Raw genomic sequence first — 23,741 nt, 5'->3', positions numbered from 1 at the left:
TATTTTATAGAAATAAAATTAAATATCTATGAAATATTCTTTTATAGTAATAATAATTATTATATATTATACATATAATAATACAATATATTATTAATAAAATACACTTAAAATTTTACATTTTTTAAATTTTATAATATCTTAATATTTGATTATACTATTAAAATTAATCAAAAAAGATTTTTGGGGGAAATTAAATATTTCTAGATGGGAAATTTAGGAACTGTTTTTTTGTAAAGAACAAACTTATCGAATGTTCAGACTTCAGTTGAATGACATTTCAATCTGTTTTATACCTGTAAAAAACATGGCGCTTAGCAAAGCTGATTGGCAAACTCCTGCACCATTATGGCAAAATGGTCCAGTACCTGGTGCATTTTATCATTTTCCAGGAAGTTCTACGCATTTCGAAGTTGGAGGATTCCAAAGATCACAGTAAAATTTTTTATCATACATTCATATTCGTTTTGAAAGTTTTTTTTTAAAACTGCATGTCATGTTTATTTTCAATGAATATGAAAATTATAAATTGTATATAGTGATTAAAAAATTAATATTTTTAATATTTTAATAAAATAAATTTGATAAAAAAAATGTATAAGATTTGAATTGTTCTACTATTATATTAATTATTTGATTAATTCTAATTTTCCCAATCATCATTTTTCTTTAACTTGATATTTGTTTTTCTACTTTATAGAGCACCAATGACAACTGGTACATCTGTAGTTGGAATTCAATTTAAAAATGGTATTCTCATAGCAACAGATATTCTTGGATCATATGGATCATTGGCTAGATATAGAAATCTTGAACGTGTGATGAAAGTGAATGATAATATTATCCTTGGTGCAGGAGGAGATTATGCTGATTATCAATGCTTAAAAAGCCACATTGAAAGAAAAATGTATATTTCAATTATGTTTTCAATTATATATTATATGTATATTTCAATTATGTTTATATTTTATATAAATTTCAATATATCTTTTTATATTTTCATTGTTTTTTTATATCTTATAGTGTTGAGGAAGAATGTCTTGATGATGGTTTATCTTTAAAACCAAAAGCTCTTCATTGTTGGTTAACTCGAGTATTATACAGTAGGAGATCACAGTTTGATCCATTTTGGAATAATTTTATTATTGGAGGTTTAGAAGGGGATAAATTGTAAGTTCATTTTATTTTCTTCTTATATTAAATGTAGTAATATATTTTCATTTAGATTTTTGGGTACTGTGGATAAACTTGGTACAGCCTATAGTGATCCAGTAATTGCAACTGGATATGGTGCATATATGGCAACACCTATTTTAAGAAAAGCTTATGAAGAAAATAAAGAAATGAGTAAAGAGCAAGCAATTGAACTTTTGTATAAAGTAATGCAAGTTCTTTATTACAGAGATGCACGGTCTTTTCCAAAGGTAAATAATAGTATAAGAATTTTATATGTGTATTTTTAATATTATATTAAAACAAAAATTTAATTTTTTAAATTTTTAGTATCAAGTTGGAATAATCACAAGGGAAGAAGGTGTTGAAATACAAGGACCATTAACTTTAGATAGTTATTGGGGACCTGCTATTATGTAAAAATAAATATAAATAATTTTTCTTAATAAAAATATCTGTAACAATTCTAAATGAATTTTTTCTATATAATTTTTAATTATATTTTTGAAGCAATGGAAAATATACACAAAAAGTAAATTTATAAGATTAACGAGTTAATACATTACAACCAGTATCAGTAACTAATACAGTATGTTCACATTGTGCTGTTCTTGCATTATCTACTGTAACAGCAGTCCATCCATCTTCTAAAATTTTAATTTCTTCACTACCTTGACTTAAAACTGGTTCAATAGTAAATGTCATTCCAGGTAACATTTTTCCATCAAAATTATTTGCTAATAATAATATAAGACATAATTTTCTTAATTATCTATATATAATTATATATATAATATAGAAATAGTAACTTACCAAAATGAAAAATATCTGGTGGACCATGAAAATAAGTACCTATACCATGTCCTGCAAATACTGGAATTATAGAATATCCATTTTTATTTGCTGTTTCTTCAATAATATTTCCTGACAAAAATAAAAAGAAAAATATAAAAATATTCAGATTATATAATTATATTATATTTAAACTATTATATAATCATTACCTATACTGGAGAAATTTTCATTAGGTTTACAAATATCAATAGCATTTTTTAAGCACAATTCTGTTATATTTATTAAACGTTTTGCTTCATCATCACATTCTTCTACTTCAAACATTTTTGAACAATCTCCATGATAACCATGTAAATATACCTAAATATAGAAAAAAATAAAACTACTTTTATTTTTATATATTTTTACATTTATAAATGCAGCAATATATTCATATTACATTATTTTATAATATATTATTGTTTTTACTGACTGTTACATCAATATTTAATATATCCCCTTTCACTAATGGTCTTTTATCTGGGATTCCATGACATGCAACATTATTAATACTAGTACATATTGACTTTGGAAACCCTTTATAGTTAAGTGGACTTGGATAAGCTCCATTACTTATAATCATTTCATGAACTATTGCATCTAATTCATCTGTAGTTATACCAGGCTAAAATAGGATTTGAAAAGTAAGAAGAAATAAAAATGATATTTAAATTGTATTATTAATTAAATTTCATATAGCTTATTATATTTTATATACCTTTATATATTGTTTAATATAAGTCAATACTTTTTTGGCAAAATTACAACTGTCTTTCATGCTTTGTATTTGATTTTTATCTTTAATTTCAGGTTTTTTTGGACCATCACGTGGAATTAATGTTTGACTATAAGAAGGTTTAGGAATATATGATGGTACTTCTCTAACTTCAGAAATTTCCCATGGTACAATAACCTCGTAACTTCCAAAAGAGTTATTTATAAATTTACGTGGTATTGTCTAAAAAATTATGTTAAACAATTATATGACTATATAAAATAAAAATATCTTTTAAAAATAAGCGTACTTTAGATTTTTTTTTAAAAAAACTTCTGAGAAACATTTTCGGAATATCTAATGATTGAAAGATTTCGTACTTATGATTTTATTAAAGAATATTCATTCTCTTTGCATAAAAATTTGTTAAAAGAGTATAAAAAGTTTGTGAATTTACTTTTCACTTAAAGAAAATCACTCGACTTGTGATTTTACGTCATCATTACTATTTATTACCTGTATATAAGAATCAGCTGTCAAACAATACGCATGCCAATTATAAACTTTTGATGTTATTTAAAACAAAACAAAGAATCTATTAATATAGAATAGAATAACCTTAAAAAAGTTTATATAGAAACCATGAATACTATGAAATCGTTTCGTGAAATAGTGGCAAATGCGAAGAATGTATTGATATTGACTGGTAGTGGAATTTCCGCAGAATCTGGTATTCCTACATTTAGAGGTGCTGGTGGTTTCTGGAGAAAATATCCAGCTGAAAGTCTTGCAACTCCAACAGCATTTGCAGAAAATCCTTCTTTAGTTTGGGAATTTTATGAATATCGTAGACGAGTAGCATTAGAAGCTAAACCTAATAAGGTATTTTAATAATTACAATATATTTTTTTAAAGATATTATTTTGAATGGAATTTCTAGGCTCATGAAGCAATAGCGATTTTCCAAGATCGTTATTTAAAGGAAGGTAAAAATGTTACAATTATAACACAAAATATTGATGAACTTCATCAAAGAGCAGGAGCTAAAGATGTAGTGGAACTTCATGGTTCACTATTTAAAACTCGTTGTACATTTTGTCATGAAGTTGTTAAAAATACAAATATTCCAATATGTCCTGCATTAAAAGGGAAAGGGTAATATTTTTTTTATACCTTTATATAAATGATAAATATTTGCATATAATGAATGTCAATAATATAAACATGAGTAGATCGCCAGATCCAAATATTATGAGTTCCGATATTCCAAAAGAAGATTTACCTCATTGTCAAAATTGTAAAAATATATTGAGACCTCACATTGTATGGTTTGGAGAAAATTTAGATGATTACATAATGCAAAAAGCACGTAAGTATTTAATAATTATAATAATTATTATATGAATTATTATATGAAAATGCAATATAAAATTCTAATAACATAATATATAATAATGATTAATAAAATAAATAAAATAGCGATTAATCGAATTGCAATTATCTCTAGTGACAATTAATAAAATTTTTTCCAATGTTGATTATTCATTAGATCTCAATTTTTTCCATTAAGTTAATTGAAATTTTTTCGTATTATAAATTAAAATTTAAATTAAATTTCTATTCAATAAAATAAAAATATATTTTAATCTCTTTATTAAAATATTAGATATTGCCGTTGAAAATTGTGATGTTTGCCTGGTTATCGGTACATCATCTATTGTTTATCCTGCAGCAATGTTTGCTCCATATGTAGCACAGCATGGAATCCCTGTTGCTGAATTTAATTTGGAAACAACTCCTGCTACATCATATTTCGAGTAAGTTAAAATATTATAAAAATTAAAAATTAAAAATTAAGTTGAAATAATATAAAAATTAAAAATATTGAAAGCATTTTATATAAATAGTTATATAAAAAATTTTATATTAAAAAAAAAAAATAATATATTAAAATAAAATACTCTATTAAAATATTAAAAATTCTATACCAATATCTTAATTAAAGTCTTATAATGTCTATTCTCTTATAACAAAAAGTTATAAAATTTATTCACAATTATTAAATTCTTCAATTTTTTTTCTCTAGATTTCAGCATTTATCTGTAACAAAATAATATTATTATATGCATTATTTTAAAGGTATCATTTTCAAGGTCTTTGCACTGTTACTGTACCAGAAGCTTTAGGATTATGATTTCTGAATATAAACAGAACATTTTGAGCATGTAGAATATTTACCTTGTACTAAACATACTTCAATATTGAGTCCAAGTTGATGTAAGTACTCTAACCATAATCTTTGCTTTGTTGAAAGAACATCACGAGGACCTTTTACTTCTATAATTTTATGCTTTAAAAAAAATGTGCTTTTTTAATTAAGAAAATATGAAATTTTAATTAAAAATTATATAATATAAAATATAAGAAATATATTTTTAATAGATTTAATGATATTATTTTTTAAATAAATATACATACTTTTTTGGTATCATAATTCCAAACAATTAAATCTGGAAATCCAGCTCTCCAAAGTTTAAAATTTTCAATGAGTCGTTTACAAATCCCTACTACACCTTGTACTCCCAAACAGTGTACTATTTCCTATAAATAAAAATGTTGTATATTATTACATTTTTTGATGAATCAGATAATAAAATATCAATAAAATTACCTCCAATTGTAAATTATTATCCAAATTTCTTAACATAACCGATTGATATTGTTTAAATATTATAAATTTTTCTTTCATTTTAGAACTTAATAATTCAGAATTTAAATCACTAATTATTTTAAGTTTCATATCTATTTTTTCTTTTCTATTTTTATAAAACTGATCTGTATATAAATCTCCTGGAGCTTCTTGATATGGTGTTACAAATGCTCCAGGAATATGTATATCATATAATTCTTCCCAAAATAAAGTACAAAATAGTATATTTGGTAATGCACCTTCACAGTGCAATCCATTGGGAAATCCTTGTTTCTGATAATGATGGAATGCAACAGTTTCTACTGAGCCATAAGTTTGATTTTCAATACTACTTTTTATACACCAAATACTTTTATTTCCTGCAGTATTTCTAAAAATAATTTAATTCCACATTATATTTTAAAATAAATAAAAATTATAATACATATAAAATTAAATTTACCTTGGCATTACTGTGGCATTTATAATGATAGATGTTGGCTTATATTTTGGCATATAAGAAATATAATCATCTAAGATTTTATTAACAGTAGTTTTTGTAATTGATTTAATTATTTTCTTCTTGACTATTTTATTTGCTCTATCTATAAGATTTACTTTATCTACTTGTGTCAAATTTTCTGTATTTAAAGCTTGGATTATGATAGATGCAGATATTTCTATATTTTTATGATGATACATTTCAATGAGAGCTAATTCTTCGTACCATTTTCCTTTATGTGAAAGCATATGACAATTTTGTTTTAATAGAAACGATAAAATTTCTACTACTCGCTTTTTATCTCGATTCTTTTTGAATGCTTCTATACATTTAGAAAGTATTTTTAACCATATATATCCTGGCATATAATATCTTACATGCATAGGAAGTATAGAATTTTTTAATCTAAAAAATTGTATTAAAAAATAAATCTAAAAAATAATCTGTATTAAAATTGAAATTATTAAATATTTTTTTTATTAAAATTTATATTACTTTAATGATTCAATTTCTAATAAATTTGGTAATATATCCATAGCTAAATTTCCATATTCTTGTACTTTTTTCCAATCTTTCTTTTCAATATATTGTAATGTTGTAGATAATATAGATTTAGCTTCCATATAACTACAAATATAAATAAATAAAATTATTAAAAACAATTAAAATTTATATCAATTTTTATATTTATTGTTGATTAAAAAAAAAATTTACTTTATCAAATGTAATTTACAAGAAAATACTGGAAAATAATCTCCAGAATTATTCGGAAATATTGTCTTTCCTAAATAAACATCACATAAAAAGTAAAATATATCTGATGTATTATCTCTTGGATTTTGATTTGGTATTAATAATGTTATAATTCTATCAATAATATTCCATGTTTTAATAGTAATGCATACGCAATAATCTAATATATCAAGTATTGAAGCATACAAAAAATTACTTGGGGACTTTACTCCAGGAAATAAAGGTTTATTGTTTGACAGTTTTAATAATTTTTGTATATTACTTTTTTTGTTTCCTTTAGGATTAATTTTCATGTTCTTACAAAGTTGTTGAATTTCATTTACTTGTAATAATTCAAGTATTGTAGATAAGTTTTCTTTTTGAATATCAAAAGTACAAATAGATCGTGAAACAAGAATTTCAAAAATATCTTTTAACTCTGTATTTATTTCTGGATAACTTATATTATTTTTTCTAAACCATTTTCTTTTTCTTTTTATCATCCTAGCTAATAACATTTGAGCATTTATAGGAAGGGTAATTATAGAATATATAAAATCAAGATCATTTTCATCAAAATAACCACAATTAATAGGAAGAGAAAGTACACTAAAAATAGTAGTGAATAAAATTTTAGAATTCAAATCATTGCATAAATTTATATTGTTTAATTCATATTTCATTAAATTTTCAGTATTTATATTATTATATTGATAATCAAATGTATTTTTAGAATATATTTTTTCTAGATCAAAATTATGTAATGAAATAGCACCTTGTTTTACTAAATTCATATTTTCAATAGTCTGAATAATAATAGAATTATTAATATTTTCATCAAATAAGTTTTTCTTTTCAATAATTTTTGGAGATTTATTTTCAAATGATATTCTAGGTGTGTAACTTAATTTTTTATGTATAGAAGAACTATTAGTATTTTGTGATGAAAAATTGTTTTTATTTGGAGTCCTTTGTTTTGTATTTGCAAAATTTGATTCTTTAATTGGAGTTTTCTTTAACTGAGAATTATTATTACTATTAAGTTCTAATGTTTTCATATAATCGTTATTTAATTTATTTTCTAATGTTTCTTGTAATTGCATATTAATATATGTTGATGTTTTTTCCAAGTGATTATTTTCATATAATGATATATTATTTTTCATTATTTCGTCATCGTATTGAATCTTTGTATCATTTAAAAAGCTATCATGCATTTCATTAGACTTTTCATGTATAATAGTACAATCTGATACATCATCAGATTTCATATATTGTGATAATGAAACATTTTGTTTTCTATTTATATCTTTTTCTTTCTATAAAAATAAAAAAAAATAATTTAATTTCCATACAATGTAATTTTAAAAATTGATATAAAAATTTTTAAAAGATATGAAAATGTCAACTAACACTTCTTGAATACGGCGCAGTTTTTAACCTAGAATGCTTTTTAATTACATGCGAAGGATATTTATTGCCGACTCTTTTATAAAATTGATCAATGCGTGTTTGATGTGACATTGTTTTATATTTGTATCTTGGTAAATAATTCAATCACCATTATTATTAATTCTTAAAACTTAAAGATTCTTACACAAACACGTAAAAATATGTAAAAATATAAATTAAGAAATTATCATTACATTTAATAATAAATGTTTTCTCTTTACACATGTGTCATCATGAATATATAATGAATAAAAAAAAAAATCACTAAATAAAATTCATATTTATCAAGTTGAAACTAAGATTTTCTTTTACACATATGTATTGTTCTATATTTTAAGACAAAAATAAGAAAGGGAGAAAAAATCAAGGGGTATAAAATTTGTTCATCTCTAAATAATTTTGTTTTTATGCAATGATAAATATATATAAATATATATTGATATAGTTATAGATTTTTTTCTTAGTGAAAATTAATAATGAGAATTTTCTTTTTATATTTCTAACGAGTATATATATATATACGATATCAATCTTTATCATAGAAATTAAGAATTAAAAAAAGAGAAAAATTTGCTTAAGAGTCTAGAAAACTTGCTTTTACATGTGATTTTTTTTGTAATATAATTTTTTAATAGTTACTATACAAACATTTTATTAAATTAGATAAAATATCCTACTTGTGAATAGCCTTGCAGTAGTATACTAAGAAAATTGAATTGTTCAGAAGTATTATATGTATAGTTAGCGATTATCTTTTATTTGCATTTGAAAATATTAGTTTATATGTATAGAAAAATAATATGAAACATATTGCATTTATTAATTTATAAGATATTATATATATATATATATATATATATTGTAATATAATTGCATAATATTTAAATAAAGTATTGAAATATATAGAAATGCCAAATCACCATTTTTATTTGATTCATAAAGTTTATAATATATATATTTGATTTTAAAATTTAATATTTTTCTTCTTTTAAAATCTAATATTTTTATATTAAATAAAATCAAATAATCTAATATGAAATATTATCCATATTATTTTAAAAAACAGACACGAATATGATTAATAAGCTTAAAGTTTATATATCTATAGATATAAAATTCGAAGTGCTTTTAATAAAAAATTATTTCCGATCTAACTTTTTAATTTATATCATTATTTTTACATAAAATTTATTAAATTTAATATAATACAAATTATATTAATAAATAAAATAATATTCATTTTGCTAGAATTTTTGATTACATTAAAAATTAAATAAAATTATATATCTATATAACCTTCAAAGCTAATAAACATATTTAAAAATTTTCAAAAACATAAGTGTTAAAATATGTATAAGAAATTTTCACATTTAAAATGTAATAAAAAGTTTTGAAAAAGATCTATTTGCAAAATTCTATACAAAATATTTTTAAATTTTATACAGATCAATTTTTTCATATTTATAAAAAAATAAATTTATGCAAATTTTTAAAAACTATACACAAAGAAAATGTAATTTGTCCGACTATTTTTTTGTTTTTTAAAATTAATTCAATTTTGCTAGGGGGGATATCCTAAAAAAATTTATTTTTACGCGATGTAATCAGAATTTATTTTGAAACATTTGCTTGTTTAAATTATTTGTCCAATTTATGTTCACCATGAATATTTTCTTGCTAACATTATATGTATATATGTGAAATGCAATTGTATCCTTTTTTTGCTTATACTTTTTAAGAAATAAACAATTTATGTACTTTGAGTAAATGTAAATATTTTGTTGTTGTATAGTACATAAAATATTCATTTTGGTATAAATAGATAAATTAAATAAAGAAAATTTTGTTGATTTGAATGATATAGAAGATATATGTCACATATGTTTTATCCTAACAAATTGCTATTTTTTTTTTATATTCGAATAATGTATGATAATCAATTTGTTCATAATTTTGCCAATTTGTGAAATTACACAATTAGAATACACTTAATGATCAAATTGCAATGTGTATATATATACATATATACATATATACACATACAATTGGTTACATTATTTAATAGATTTAAGTGTTGATCACATTTATTATAGACATTAATGCTAAACAATAGTTGAGTTTAAATTTTTATAAGTAATTTATAGGAAACAACTCATCTACCTGATAACATCTCTACTTCTCTAAAAATATGACAAAGCAAATAAATACATACAAGCGTATCTCATTATTTGACTCAAAATATTTTTTATTTTCCGCCGGTAAAATAATTTTAAGTTTATTATTATTATTGCATACTATGAAAAGCATACTATAAAATTACAAGCATGTTAGAATCAGAGAAAATCAAAGATAAATTTAGGAATGTAATTTTTATTTGTTAGATCTCGACGGTTTATAAGCAATAAATATAATTCACGCAATTTAATTTATATCTAGTGATATTTTATTTGGATCAAATTAAATTTGATACATGCACTCAGCGAAAGGTGTTATCAGGGGACGAGAGAGTAGATGATGTATGTATGTATCGAAGAACAAATTAAAGGGTTGTCTAGATCAAACATTCTACATATATATAGAATTTGATGTATCTTCCCCTTACGTTCTCCGACTGTATAATCTTGAGAAATTCTCTATACTCTCGTCAAACTTTCGTTCAAACTGGAGCTTTGGTTGGAGCGTTTTTTTCCAATTAAATCTTCTTGTCGCACAGCGACATAGAAGCCCTACTGTATTCACAGAATAAAATACACATATAATAGATACACCGCATTTCGACACCTGTCGATATTATCGTAAAAGTTTTTTTAACACTCAGAATTTTTTTAAGAGCTTCACGTTGAACATTATATTTGTAAGCTCATTTCTTCTCTTAATAATTTGTTTTTTTTTTTCACACGAAACGATTATAGGTCTTGTTCGATCGCTCTAAATAGTTGCATTGATTCGGCTTAGTCCTACTTACATGGTACAATATTGTTTTCCGCGAATGCAACAAATTAGGTAAACACGAAGTCTCACAATTCAATTCGACTGAATTTTTTATTTTCATTGAATATAAATTAATTAAAAAAAATTTATTAAATGAGAAAACATTTAGTAAATATTGCCAAGTAATACTATAATTATTATATTATTTATTCATTATTGTGAATTATTTAAAAACAATAAGATATCAGTCTTTTTGTCAGTGGAACTTCGTGTTTGCCAAATCAGAAAATGTAAAGCGAACTCAGTCTTTGGTTGGAGCGATCAAACCTTGAAAATTTTCGACGTTTCATTTGTAAAATGGCTATTGGGTCAATATTTTTAACATTAATAAATTTTATATAAAAATCCATGTACCACTATATTTCGTTTAAAGCGTTCCAACTAAAATAAACAAATGGTTTTTACAAGTACATTCTTGGAAATTTTCTCCGCATAATTATCACTCATCTTTCTCAAAATCACGGAAGATTTTTTTTTATTTTTTAATTGAATTTTGGAAAAATGATTGGAAATGAATGTAAGAAAAAAAAAATAATGAAAAAGAAATATGAAATATGATTTAATTTATGAATGTGATTAAAAAAAGTGAAAAAAATTTCATTTTTAATTGTGAATTTGAGAAAAACGAGAGAAATAATCAGATACCTATCAGAAAGTATATACAAATGTGGCAGAAATTAGATTTCACAAAATGTTATATAATATACAGGCGAGTGAAATTTTTCACAAAATAATAAGTCCTATCCAGGATAAAATTTCTTTATTACTCCTCCTCTAAAATCGTCTCGAATTCATAAATTTTCATACACATCGCTGTGCGCCTACCACAACAACATTAATTACAGTTATTTTTTAGTTAATTACCTAAAAGTAAGAGATACAATAAGCGTAATTATTTTTATATGTACAATATATCTTTTGTTTGTTTCTTATTATGATTTTATGAAGTCTCTCTAAAAATTTGCAACATTTGCACCATTATTTTTCTCTTGATTTCGTATTACGGCTTGCGAAAGAATTTTTTTATTGCATACTTGGAAAAAATTATTATGTTTTAAATCTGGAAAATGAATGACTATTGGAAATACTCTGCCATGGCCGTTTGTAAAACTTAAATTATAAATCTTCAGTCCAAGAGGCTTAGATATTTATCTTGATCAGTGCCTATGAATTTCAAATAAACAATAGACAATGAATAAAACTGTTTTAAAATAATAGTAAAAATTATGCGACAGATACTCTTGAATTTCGTCAATTTCAAAACTCATATATTTAATGATCTATTTTATGTAACTATTTTATGTACTTCTTTTTACATTTATTATTCCTATTAGCCACACAAGAATATGAAATGTATAATTGTACCAAGAAAGTATTTTTTTTTAAATAAAACAATTATTTTTTCATATCATTAATTTTTAAATGAAAACATTTTATAATCTCACAATCATCATATTCTTATTCATTTCTTATTAACTTATTTTCTGTTCAATTCTTATATTTTAATATAACACATACATTGCTAGGTAGAATCGGAGAAAATAATGTAGAAAGATTAAGAGGAAAATAATAATGCGCATAAAGATATATGCAGATTAACTTCATTTTTGTTGGTTTTATCTAATGATAATTTAATTTTATCTGAAAAAATCAAAAGAATATGGTTATGTATGAATAAATGCCAAAATATTTAATTTTTAATTTTCGCACAATTATACCAGTAGATTTCAAAAACTATTTAATATAGGAAAATATAGATATATAAACAAATTGAATATTTTTATGGCAATTGTATTCATTGATGCGAAATTATATATTTGATTTAAGTAGGATTCTAATAATTGCTTATACAAAGTTTAAAAAGATTTAATATTCTAATATTTACTTCATATTTTTAGAATTCTACTGGTATGAATAAATATATGTGTATAAGTTATACCCACTTTTACAAATATTGTTACTTAAACTTTGCTGTAAAGTACTTAAAAAATTAATGATATATTACTTTATTGCCAATTTTTGCACAAAATAGGTAATTATTTTTAAGCCAATTAATACATATAATATATCATTATAAAAAAAGATTGTTTGATTGATTCTTTCATATTTTGTATGGCAAATGAATTCATTAATCATTATTGTTATTTTCATAACTCGCAATTATTAAAATGAAAAGTGAAAATTTTTAAATATTTTTTGTAAATATTTTAAACCTTAACATAATATCACGAACTTGTCAGTTTGTAAGATTTGTATAGATTCTTTTAGTACAAGCTTCTCAAACGCAACATTACAATTTGCTTTTATTATTTTATTATTTTACATTTAACTGTAATTCATTATATGTTATTAAAATAGAAATACATGGCTTTTATAAGCCATAAAATAATCAGAATCTTCTGTATTATACTAATTTAAAGATTATTACTGTTAATAATAGTTTCATTATTTCACAGCCTGAAATCTTCTAACATATTACTACTCTGTAAAGAAATAAATTGAATATTTTCTTAAATATAAACTGAATTTATATACAGTATTGAAATAAACATACGAATCCATAATACATCAAATTAATTTGAGACAAAATGTATTAAGAATATTTATAAAAGATGTACTATACATTTTTTTCATAAGAAAAGCATCTATTCTATTTCTAGTATATACTTTTTTTTAAATAAAATTTACAATCATAATGTACACAGAAATATTATCTACCAAAAGTTTAGAGATTTCATATTGCAAAATAACATAATTTAAAATTAAGTTTTTACAATTAGTTATTAATTAATTTGTTAATAACTAATTTTCTTTTAGATTATTTCAAAAAATAAGAATATCAGAATGCACAAAATTTTTGAAACCTCTAAAAGAAAAAATCTCAAACATAACTCTCTGTATAATATTTCTGTAATAAAAATAATTAATGCTGTGTCTGAGAAAGCTTGTAATTTAATTTTAGTTTATTACAAATGTTCCAACAGTATCATTTGCATATGAGTAAAAAGATGAGAAAGGAGTTCTGCCAAGTTTTTGATAAAAAATAAAGTTATGATTCTGTCAAATATAAAAGTTTCCTTGCATTGAACAAAACTATTTTTTTATTTTAAAAAACAGAGAATATATATATATTACATTATTTCAATATTCATCTATTAACATTTAAGAAAATATTTATATTATGAAATGAAGAAACATAACAGTAGTCCGAAATTAATGTTAAATTTAATATACAGGAAAAAAAAAATAGAATGAACTGATTTTGTGAAGATTTAATGAAACACTGACTGTGTTGAATAATAATTGTTGTTCAATTAGCAAGGAAACAAACGAGAAATGAATTAGAGTTTAACTCTTTTATGATCTCAAAATAACATAGTACTTGCAATAGAATCGACATTTCCATTGTCATCGCCGTAACAGGCAACTGATCAGAGTATTTTTGCAATCGAATCAAGCCGTACCGTTTTTTGTATTAACGAGCACGTAGTGTATGTTCAGTCTCCAGAAGGTAGACAGACATAGATAAAGTTAGCGAAGGTAAAATTAGCGAAGCCCCCAGTGACGTATTGGCGGCAACAGGGGTGCCGATAGCAGGCATCATGTCACTTCCATCGCTAATGAATTTGTTTTATTTGCTCGTACAAGTTGCTGTTGCTGTGGTTTACCATCGCAAGTCGCACTTTCCACTCCATCCACCTTCATATCCATATTTTCACTATAATCAAATATGGAATTTTTGATATATATTTTCATATAAAATATTTAAAAAAATATATATATATTTTTACATTAAAGATATTAGATATACAAAGATATTAGATATTAGATATACAAAAAATATTAGATATACAAATATTTACCTATTACTATTAAGCGTAATTTCCCCGGACGTTGGGATTTGTTGCGTAGACGCTTGACTTTGCGTCTGTTGTTGCTGCCTTGCAAGACTCGCCAATTTGCTCTGTGCGATCAAGCCAGGTAGCAGATTGGACGGCGGATGTTTTTGTGGCAGAACTATTGTTGACTGATTATTCACGACATGAGTGCTATTTGAAAGATTATTAGAGTTATTTATATGAGACAATGGCCCATTTTGATGTCCATTGCCAAAGTTTGTAATTGTTCCACTAGTTGTGGTACTTGCACTAAACACTCTAACTCCAGCACTACCACTGCCACAGCTGCCGCCATTCCTATTATTCGTTGGACTAGTCAAGGATTTAGACAGAATGGAAACAGGACTGCTGTTGTTTGGTAATTGTCTGTGTTGTTGCTGTTTAGATTGATTCGATTGTGTCTCAATAGCAGCATTTGCGCATTGCGTAGATACTGCATTTGATGTCGTCGGTTGATTGATTGTACACGAGAAAGACGACGGGACTATAGAACTTGTAGAAGTATTTACAACACTAAAACCACTACCACTGCACTGAGGCCGACTCTGCTGTGTTGCAGGCTGTGCAAAAAGACTACTAGGTAGCGGAGTCACAACAAAGTGTGAACTGCCCAGTTCGTCTGTCCGCGTATCGTTAGAGTTATTGTCCGATCCACTAATACACGCACTACTAGTGATACTCGCCACAGCAAGATCAAAGTCCGATAGAGTATCCGGCGAGAAATAATCAGCAATATTAAATTCTGATGTAAAGGGTGGTTCATCTCCTGCACGATCAGGTTCTACTTCCACACAAATAGATGTTGCTTCAGGCGGGAACGGATATGGAAGCGGTTTTGATTGAGTCAATATTGGCTCTATATCTGAGTCCGTATCACTACTTTCTTCACTTGGACTATGCACTGACACAGGTGGAGTCTTTGGTCGGAAGTGTAACCTATATTATAAATAAATTAATAGATTATTTTTTTTATTTTGAAATGAAGTTTCTATATGTTGTTGTTTAACATACCACTCTTTCTTGACTGAAGTTGTTGACGTGGCAGTTGTATCGGAATCCACTGGTTCCCGTTTTGGTTGATGTATCGTGAAGTCTAAAGAAGACCACATATCATCCATATCAGTCGAACAACGGTCCAATATTACTCTGAAATTAAATATTAAATAATATTATTAAAAAATGTTATTTTTACATAAACATAAAATTTTTATAAATTTAAATATACCTGCCACCCCGACCAATTCGCCGTCGCGCAAAACCAATACATCTTGGTACGGGTTTACTGATGCTGGTCAATGCAAACCTATACTTCTTATCAGCCATGCCCCCTTCGTTTTTATCACACCAAGGCCAATTTCCAAATTCACCTGATACAGGCTGCAAAGAGAAAAGCTCTATATCTACAATCCTGAAAAAAAGAACTTTAAGACTATTTCCACACTTTTAATATAATTCACGACGATTTTCATTGACATCCATGATATATTAAATAATATAGCTCGCATAAAATTAGAAAAAAAACCTGTTTTAAATCCACGTAACATTTGGTTTACATCTGTTTGTAAAAAATCATATATAAAAAAGAAAAATTTGGGAGAACTTAACAGAGAACAGCACTCACTGGTAGATAAGTGCTATTTCTATTTCGTCGGAAAGCGAATTGTCCCTCATCAGCGATGTCTTCATCATCGCGATCCGAGGGAACTGAGGGCTGAGAATGTGAATGTGATGGAAGCGGACCATCTTCGTCTGAGCTTATTAGCGGGTCCAGCCCGCCTCCAAGAACACTAGGCCGACTTCCTCGACCACCTCCGCTACCTGTTCCACTGCGTACACCATTATCTTCCAAACTTCCTCCTCTGCTATCAGTTTTATGTTTCCTTTTCTTATATTGTCTTTTTTCTTTTCTGGGTACTACTTCGTCCTGAAATAAGCAATATCAAATATATCAACACAAAAAATATATCATTATTATAATAATTATATAAAAATTATATATACGAGGAAAAAAAAAATATATTAAAAATATTTACTTTACTACAAACTTTATTTGCCCAATTTTGATGAACACCAAACTGATTTGTAAACAGTGGAGCAAAAGCAGGTCTCGGTGTCTTCAATGCCGATACTTCCGCCAATATTTGCCCATTAAAGTCTTGTGCTTGATATCTGTACAGTTTTTTTAATTATATAAAATTCAAAATCTAGTTTTTCTAGAGGAAAATACAAAAGGTTTGGAAGATTATTTCCACACCTTTTCTCGTATACTTCAATTGTAAGATGTAAATGTTCTCGCTTGGTTTTCTCTCTTCTTTTAACCATTTCAAAAAGGGTAACTGCTCTGCTAAGATCTCTACGGAGCTTCAGCATTTTTTCGTAACTAGTTTCATCGTTTTTGCGATTTTTACGTGTTTGCATTTTTTCCGTTTTACGTCTAAACGCTAAATAAGGATTATTGGCAGCTGAACCAAACCGATGTTCTGTTTTTACTGTTAATAGTAAAGGATGTTGCTGAAAGCATGTGATCATATTAATAAATTTTTATTATTAATTATTTATTATATATATAAATTAAAATTTATATATTATGTAAAAACTTACTGTTTTAAGACGTTTATTCAGCCAATAATCAAACACAGCAATAATTAAATCATCATCTTCTTTCAGAAGTGCTTTAGCTTCATTAAGAGTGACTACAGTTTGTCCTGAACTTTTTTCCAAGCGATCCATCATTTCTTCAAACTGAAGTGGAGTCAAGTCCATTTTACGGCTTTGTATTGCAACCCATTTTTCATCTTCAGAATCCATATCATAGTCCGGAATATCTTGTTCCATTGCAAAAGCTTTAAAAAAATTCCATACAATTATTAAATTATTAATGTTACAAATATAATAATAATTAATTATTGAATATTAAACTTAATTTATTATATTTTCTTACGCTGCATATGTATAAGTTGACGAGGTAGCTTATAATCAGCTGGATATATCTTATCATAAGCTTCTACATCTGTTAAATCAGTTACTTCAGGGGTAGGAATGATTAAACCCGTGCATATTGCTCTTTGCAAGTGATGTTCCTATTAAACAATTAATACAATAAATAATGTATAATTTGAAAAACATAGAACCAATTAATTTTAATAAAATTAAATAAATTTACAATAAAATTAAATAAATTTTAATAAAATTAAAATCTTTACTTTTATATATATTAGTGTAAAAAGAAATAAGAAAAATGATATATCACATTTAAATATAAGATATAACAATGTTTAATAATATATTATCAATAATATATTCGTAAAAATATATATAGAGTACATATTTCAATAAAATGAAATATATGTAAAATACAAAAATAAAACAGAAAAAAAATCTTTAAAATATTATATTAATTATATTAATAATATAATCCATTAAACAAAATTATATTATATTTCAATAAATATATGCATATCATTATCATTTTTCCAATAACATATTATTCACAATTAATGGATTAATATAAAATATGGATAATCCAATAATGTATAATTAAGCGCTTGTTTATATATTTGAGGAAGGAAGAGAACAATTATTGCTCAAAAATTATATTGCAAAATATATGTGCATATAAAGAAATATAACATTATAACTTGAAAAAGCTTAAAAATTAAAAATTCTTATACGTTGAATAAGAACGTTGGAACATCTATTTTGATTTCCTCATTAGTTTGATATATGAAGCTGACAACTGACAATAATCGTAGAACAAGATATATAAAACTATAAAGAATAACAATAACATAAAAAATAATGTTATCAATTACGTTTAACAATAAATATAAGAAATTTCTATACATAATAATGATAAGAAAGGTGCCATCTGCCGGTTGTTTACGAAGATGCGCTTGAGAGTAAGATGGCGGACAGGGGAAACATGCTGGAAGAAGGCTGAACGTTCGACTTACACATTCCTCCTCCTTTTCCATGCCGCTGGGCATTTGGGGCAGAGAACGATTAATGGCCGAGTAATCTGGCAAATCCGGTAATTCCTCGGCCATATAAATCGGCATGGGTTTGGAAGCGTCCAGGGCACGGGCCCTGAACGACAGCTTGCTCATCCTGCGGCTGGTTCGCGTGTTGACAACCGAGTTGGCTGGTGTCGAACCGTGAGGCCAGTCGGATCGGCTCGGGCCTCGGACTTAGGGAACGTGAACCTGACTGGGCCTGGTTGGGGGCCCTGCGGCCGTAATACCCGGCACAGAGAGCGCTCAGGGCCTCATCGTTCTCCGGCCATCGCGCTGGAACACGGTCACTCAGTCACCAAACGAGATATATCACTTCGAAAACATGTTTGCGTGACACGGTCCCTGCTCAAAGCCATCATGGCCGACGCACAGCCATTTAACACGTTCAGCTCGAGCAGTTCCGCGATGCGACGTGCGCCGCGCGGGAATCGGCTTGCTACCGCCACCGGTCGACTCACGAGCGTCTATTGGACGCTCAGCATTTCCCCTCAATACAAGTCTCGTTCACACTACCTACGATTATCATAAAATTCAAAAATCAATGGAATCAAATTTGTTTAAAAATATTTGTTGATTTATAATAACAGTAAAATTAAATGCTGTATTTAGATTTTGAAAGTTTTTGAAAACGCGTGTTATGCTTATATTAATTATTTGACGACATCTAAATAATAGTTTTCTTTAACCTATATTGTTTTATATTTCGTTTATATATGAAAAAAAATTTTTTAACTAAATTATGTTATTAAAAAATGTTTATAAAATTACAATTAAAAAAGTATATTTAATAATTTTTCATTCTTTAAGTTAACATTTTTTCATTATGTTTTTTCATTACTGAAAATACAAATTTCAAAAATATAATAACTATGGTATATATTTATATCTGTTATGTTAATAATTAAATAGTAAAAAGATTGAGAATTTATTAAACTTATAAGAATTTTTAAAACTAATAAGAATTTTTTTCTTAATAAGAATTATTATAACATAAGTATGTTTTATATTTTAAGTACCTATAATTTACGCAAGCGTCGCATATGTGAGGATATTTCAAATTTTAAATTTTTCATGAAATACAAGAATTGAAAATTAATTAATTTTATTAAATGACATTATTTATTGTTTTAATTTACAATATCAATATTAAAATTAAAACACAATTTAGTTTAACTAAATATTCTTCTAACGCATTTTAACATTTTATAATACAAAAAAATATTCTGGTTATTTAAATTTTCTTAGATAATATATATGTGTTAAAATAAAGAAAATTAGAGAAATTTAAATAATAATTATATTATTATATTACAAAAACTAATGAAAAGAATTGAAATGTAAATGAAAAAATATATATATTAATATTTACAAAAAATTCCCTTATGTTGTACAAGAAATGTAGGTTAGATGAATTGATGCAATATATCGAAGCAATAAATCTAACGACAGGTATCAATTATATTATTTTAAAATTAATGTTAACGACAGTTAAGTATTGTGTTTTATTTAATAAAAAAAACCTTTTATTGAAGTTAGATCATATTCGCACGTGTTGATATGGCGCAGAATATTGCAATTCTGTCCACGATTCCTAGGTTATCTTACCATCTTCAAACGCAACTTCCAAACTTAATGATATTTGACGTTTTGCCAGGTATTACTTTTAACATACACTTTCTTTCATACTAATGAGCTCGAATATCTTCGGCTCACAAAACTAACAAGCACGTGTTTAAACGCACTTTTATTACTACGTTTTTCCGAATACTGTATTGCGCATTTGAGATTTAGTTATTGGCGGAAAACTCACCCTGTTTAAATTCCTAACACGTTCTTTGAATATAGTTACATTACATATTATAGTTTTTTTTAATAAATTTTTACTGCAAAATTTTCAAAAATCATTTATAAAAATCTTTTTTTTCGTTTTTATACTAGCTTTATTATACAATTGAATTTGAATTTTTTTCATTTCAGATAAATGTGATACATTATCAAAATTACAAAATGCAGATATATTAATAACTGATTGTGATTTATTTTTACCATATACAAATAAATTACCATCTTTAAAGTGGGTACAAACAGCATGGGCTGGTATTTAACTATTAGCTTCAAATTTAAAAAATAAAAATATTAATTATTCTATTACACGCTTCTCAGATAAATCTTTTGGTTTAGCTATGTCTGAATATGTGATAGCACACATTTTTAATTTTGAACATAATCAAAAAGAGCAATATCAAAATCAAAAACACAACCAATAGATGAAAGATGGAAAAATTTCTGATCATAGATTATTATTTGTGATTTATCTGTAGGTATTTTAGGTTTAGGAAATATTGGCAAATCAAGTAATTATTTATTTTATAATAATAATAATAAAAAATATAATAATTTTATTTATTTTATATAAAATTTGCAATTTTTATAGTTGCAGAAAAGTTAAAAATATTTGGAGCCACTGTATGGGGAATATCAAGAACACCACTTAAAGAAAATTTAAATTATCTTGATGAACATAGAACAATTGTATATTATTGTATATTTATCTGAAATGCTAACAAACTGTGATTATATTATTAATGTTTTACCATCTACACCTAATACTTTAGGATTATTAAATGGAAATGTATTACAAAATTGTAAGAATCGAGGCAGTGTTTTTATCAATATAGGTCGAAGTACAATTATTAAAGAAGCAGATTTATTACATGCTTTTGAGCAACAATGGATTTTAGGAGCAATTTTGGATGTTTTTGAAGAAGAACCATTATCAAAAGAAAGTAAATTATGGACATTGTCACAGGTAATATTATAATAAAGGATAAATATTACTATTAGTTAAAATTAAATCCAGCTTTAACTAATTAAATATTTTTATATAAGTTACTATTTCACTACATATCTCAGATACATCTCGCGCTCAAGATATCGTAAAATTTTTTATTCAAAATTATGAAAAATATATTAAAGGTGAAAAATTGTTGAATACAGTAAATTTAGTAGAAGGTTATTAAATATAAATAACAATATGTAGAAATTTTCTTTAATAATTTGTAAAAATTTTCTATCTAAATTTAATGAATACTTTTAATACAATATAAACTTAAGATAATTGAACATAATTTTATGATTTATAAATATGAAAATAGCTATTTTAATAATTTATTATATATTATAATATATATTATTTTTATAAGATATTTTTTGAAAACATAATTATTCTGTTTCTTGAACAATTGGATTTGGAAATGGTTTCAAACCTCGTATTGTAAGATCATAAACTACTTCTTCCACTTTTTTAACAGCATATTTTAGACCATCAAAACGTTTTCGTAGAGAATCATTTTTCAAATTTAAAAGTCTAAAACCTGCATTTAGATCATTTACAAAACGTGCTATTTCTATAGGTCGATTATAATCACCATTGGTAACACTATTTACAGCAAAACGACTCTGAAATATAATATTTGAGTGAGTAATGACAATATAGTATTGCATGATATGCTTACCAATTCAGCAGATAATTGTAGTAAACCCATTAAGTAATCTTCTAAATCCAAATGAAAACCATCTTCTCTATTATTTTTAACTACAAGTATACATTATCAATTTTGAATAAAATATATTTAATATAAATAAAAATTAAATAAAATTTATTTAAACAATTACATACCTCCTAATATTTCTGCAACAGTTTCTTTGGTGACCAAAACTTTAATTTCTAAATATATTATTAAAGAAGCTAAGAAACATAATTTTTGTGTAACAAAACGCCATTGATCATGAAATCTATAATATTGGTCTTTTGGTACAACTTCTGCAAGTCTTATATAGTTTTTACGTACATCTTTAAATAATTCCCTTGATGTTGCACAATATTGAGATACAACTATAAATGGGAAAAAAATAATAAAATATTTTAATAGTTTTATAATTCACTAGACACACATACTTATGTTTTCTTCCATGTTATTTTCATTATGAATATTTTGCAATATCATCAGAATATCTCTGGCACTTTTTTCAAGATCTTTTACAATAGCACGGATTTCCTTTGGCACAAAAAAAAAAAAGATAATTTTAATTTTCTTCACGTATAATATATTTTTAATCATTATTAAAATTAATTATTTTAAAAAATTAACGATATATGTCAATGCATTCTAACCTAAAATATGTATGGAATTAACAAAAGAAATAATGATAAAAAATAATTCATATTACTTATAATTATGAAATAATTTATTGAAAACCATATAAGATAATGTGATGTTTATAAAAAAAAACCTAAAATAGTATTACAATTATTTGACATTTACATTTTTTGACTTAATTTCAATATATATAATATATTATCAATATATACCTCACGCAATTCTTCTTCGTTATTTAAATAGTCTTGAAAAGAATTAAAAATTTCTGAAATTCCATCACCCATATTTTTGAAATTTAAAAATTTCTTTAAAAAAAATTGCACGTTAATATTTTAGCATAACACTTGCGATAACACTTCAATATCTCCAATAGTAAACAATTTATGTAATAGATGGCGTCATCAATTGTCAAATTTTAAATAAACATACTATTGTACTATTGTAACATTACTATTGTAAAATACAAATATATATAGTATTAATATACTTTTTATATTTTATATTTTTCATCTTATCTTAATATAATCTATAATAAATGTTGATATAATATAAATGGAAACTTATGTATAATTTATAATTTT

At 25.0% G+C, this 23,741-nt stretch overlaps 7 protein-coding genes across 12 annotated transcripts; 3 read left to right on the top strand and 4 right to left on the bottom strand.

The window, feature by feature from the left end:
* The first annotated feature begins 276 nt into the window (after positions 1–276).
* On the top strand, positions 277–1,644 carry LOC122711364 (proteasome subunit beta type-4). Its single transcript, XM_043930087.1, has 5 exons — positions 277–435; positions 701–907; positions 1,024–1,170; positions 1,226–1,424; positions 1,504–1,644. Exons 1-5 carry the CDS (start codon positions 308–310, stop codon positions 1,591–1,593), a joined length of 771 nt encoding a protein of 256 aa, XP_043786022.1. The 5' UTR covers positions 277–307; the 3' UTR covers positions 1,594–1,644.
* LOC122711360 (methionine aminopeptidase 1D, mitochondrial) lies at positions 1,645–3,223 on the bottom strand. The gene is made up of 6 exons (XM_043930084.1): positions 3,033–3,223; positions 2,726–2,965; positions 2,441–2,632; positions 2,178–2,328; positions 1,987–2,097; positions 1,645–1,910 (listed from the first exon to the last, which is right to left on the bottom strand). Exons 1-6 carry the CDS (start codon positions 3,066–3,068, stop codon positions 1,720–1,722), a joined length of 921 nt encoding a protein of 306 aa, XP_043786019.1. The 5' UTR covers positions 3,069–3,223; the 3' UTR covers positions 1,645–1,719.
* Positions 3,224–3,243: 20 nt separating this feature from the next.
* LOC122711363 (NAD-dependent protein deacylase sirtuin-5, mitochondrial-like) lies at positions 3,244–5,165 on the top strand. The gene is made up of 5 exons (XM_043930086.1): positions 3,244–3,604; positions 3,663–3,877; positions 3,955–4,091; positions 4,389–4,539; positions 4,862–5,165. Exons 1-5 carry the CDS (start codon positions 3,365–3,367, stop codon positions 4,914–4,916), a joined length of 798 nt encoding a protein of 265 aa, XP_043786021.1. The 5' UTR covers positions 3,244–3,364; the 3' UTR covers positions 4,917–5,165.
* Positions 4,359–8,325, bottom strand: LOC122711358 (fanconi-associated nuclease 1-like). 5 transcript variants are annotated; one of them, XR_006346085.1, is made up of 9 exons: positions 8,059–8,325; positions 6,628–7,964; positions 6,409–6,540; positions 5,875–6,318; positions 5,394–5,802; positions 5,201–5,323; positions 4,961–5,072; positions 4,711–4,822; positions 4,359–4,523 (listed from the first exon to the last, which is right to left on the bottom strand). XR_006346085.1 is itself a non-coding variant. In XM_043930081.1 (9 exons), exons 1-8 carry the CDS (start codon positions 8,167–8,169, stop codon positions 4,812–4,814), a joined length of 2,679 nt encoding a protein of 892 aa, XP_043786016.1. In that variant the 5' UTR covers positions 8,170–8,325; the 3' UTR covers positions 4,359–4,523; positions 4,777–4,811. The 5 variants fall into 5 exon arrangements, 3 of the variants coding, with proteins under 3 accessions (XP_043786016.1, XP_043786017.1, XP_043786015.1); XR_006346086.1 differs by having other exon boundaries at positions 4,359–4,520; XM_043930081.1 differs by having other exon boundaries at positions 4,777–4,822.
* A 5,628-nt stretch (positions 8,326–13,953) lies between these two features.
* On the bottom strand, positions 13,954–20,755 carry LOC122711187 (enhancer of polycomb homolog 1). Of its 2 annotated transcripts, none has more exons than XM_043929716.1 (11): positions 20,606–20,755; positions 18,941–19,513; positions 17,929–18,067; positions 17,589–17,830; positions 17,242–17,498; positions 17,033–17,156; positions 16,609–16,911; positions 16,213–16,364; positions 15,999–16,133; positions 14,952–15,923; positions 13,954–14,806 (listed from the first exon to the last, which is right to left on the bottom strand). In XM_043929716.1, exons 2-11 carry the CDS (start codon positions 19,091–19,093, stop codon positions 14,689–14,691), a joined length of 2,595 nt encoding a protein of 864 aa, XP_043785651.1. In that variant the 5' UTR covers positions 19,094–19,513; positions 20,606–20,755; the 3' UTR covers positions 13,954–14,688. The 2 variants fall into 2 exon arrangements, with proteins under 2 accessions (XP_043785651.1, XP_043785649.1); XM_043929714.1 differs by having other exon boundaries at positions 17,021–17,156; positions 20,606–20,754.
* Positions 20,284–21,975, top strand: LOC122711188 (glyoxylate/hydroxypyruvate reductase A-like). The gene is given in 6 exon segments (XM_043929717.1): positions 20,284–20,449; positions 20,533–20,654; positions 20,978–21,300; positions 21,303–21,354; positions 21,435–21,538; positions 21,540–21,975. Coding segments are annotated over 5 exon segments (858 nt in total). The 5' UTR covers positions 20,284–20,449; positions 20,533–20,557; the 3' UTR covers positions 21,822–21,975.
* A 175-nt stretch (positions 21,976–22,150) lies between these two features.
* On the bottom strand, positions 22,151–23,530 carry LOC122711189 (translin). Its single transcript, XM_043929718.1, has 5 exons — positions 23,373–23,530; positions 22,959–23,058; positions 22,680–22,895; positions 22,516–22,595; positions 22,151–22,459 (listed from the first exon to the last, which is right to left on the bottom strand). Exons 1-5 carry the CDS (start codon positions 23,442–23,444, stop codon positions 22,223–22,225), a joined length of 705 nt encoding a protein of 234 aa, XP_043785653.1. The 5' UTR covers positions 23,445–23,530; the 3' UTR covers positions 22,151–22,222.
* Between the last annotated feature and the right edge of the window lie 211 nt (positions 23,531–23,741).

This window comes from Apis laboriosa, unplaced genomic scaffold (genome assembly GCF_014066325.1).
Source record: "Apis laboriosa isolate Shangri-la unplaced genomic scaffold, ASM1406632v1 scaffold16_cov148, whole genome shotgun sequence".
In the NCBI taxonomy this organism is placed as follows: Eukaryota; Metazoa; Arthropoda; class Insecta; order Hymenoptera; family Apidae; genus Apis; species Apis laboriosa.
Note: the sequence above shows the minus strand (reverse complement) of the source record. Positions and strands in the feature narration are given on the sequence as shown.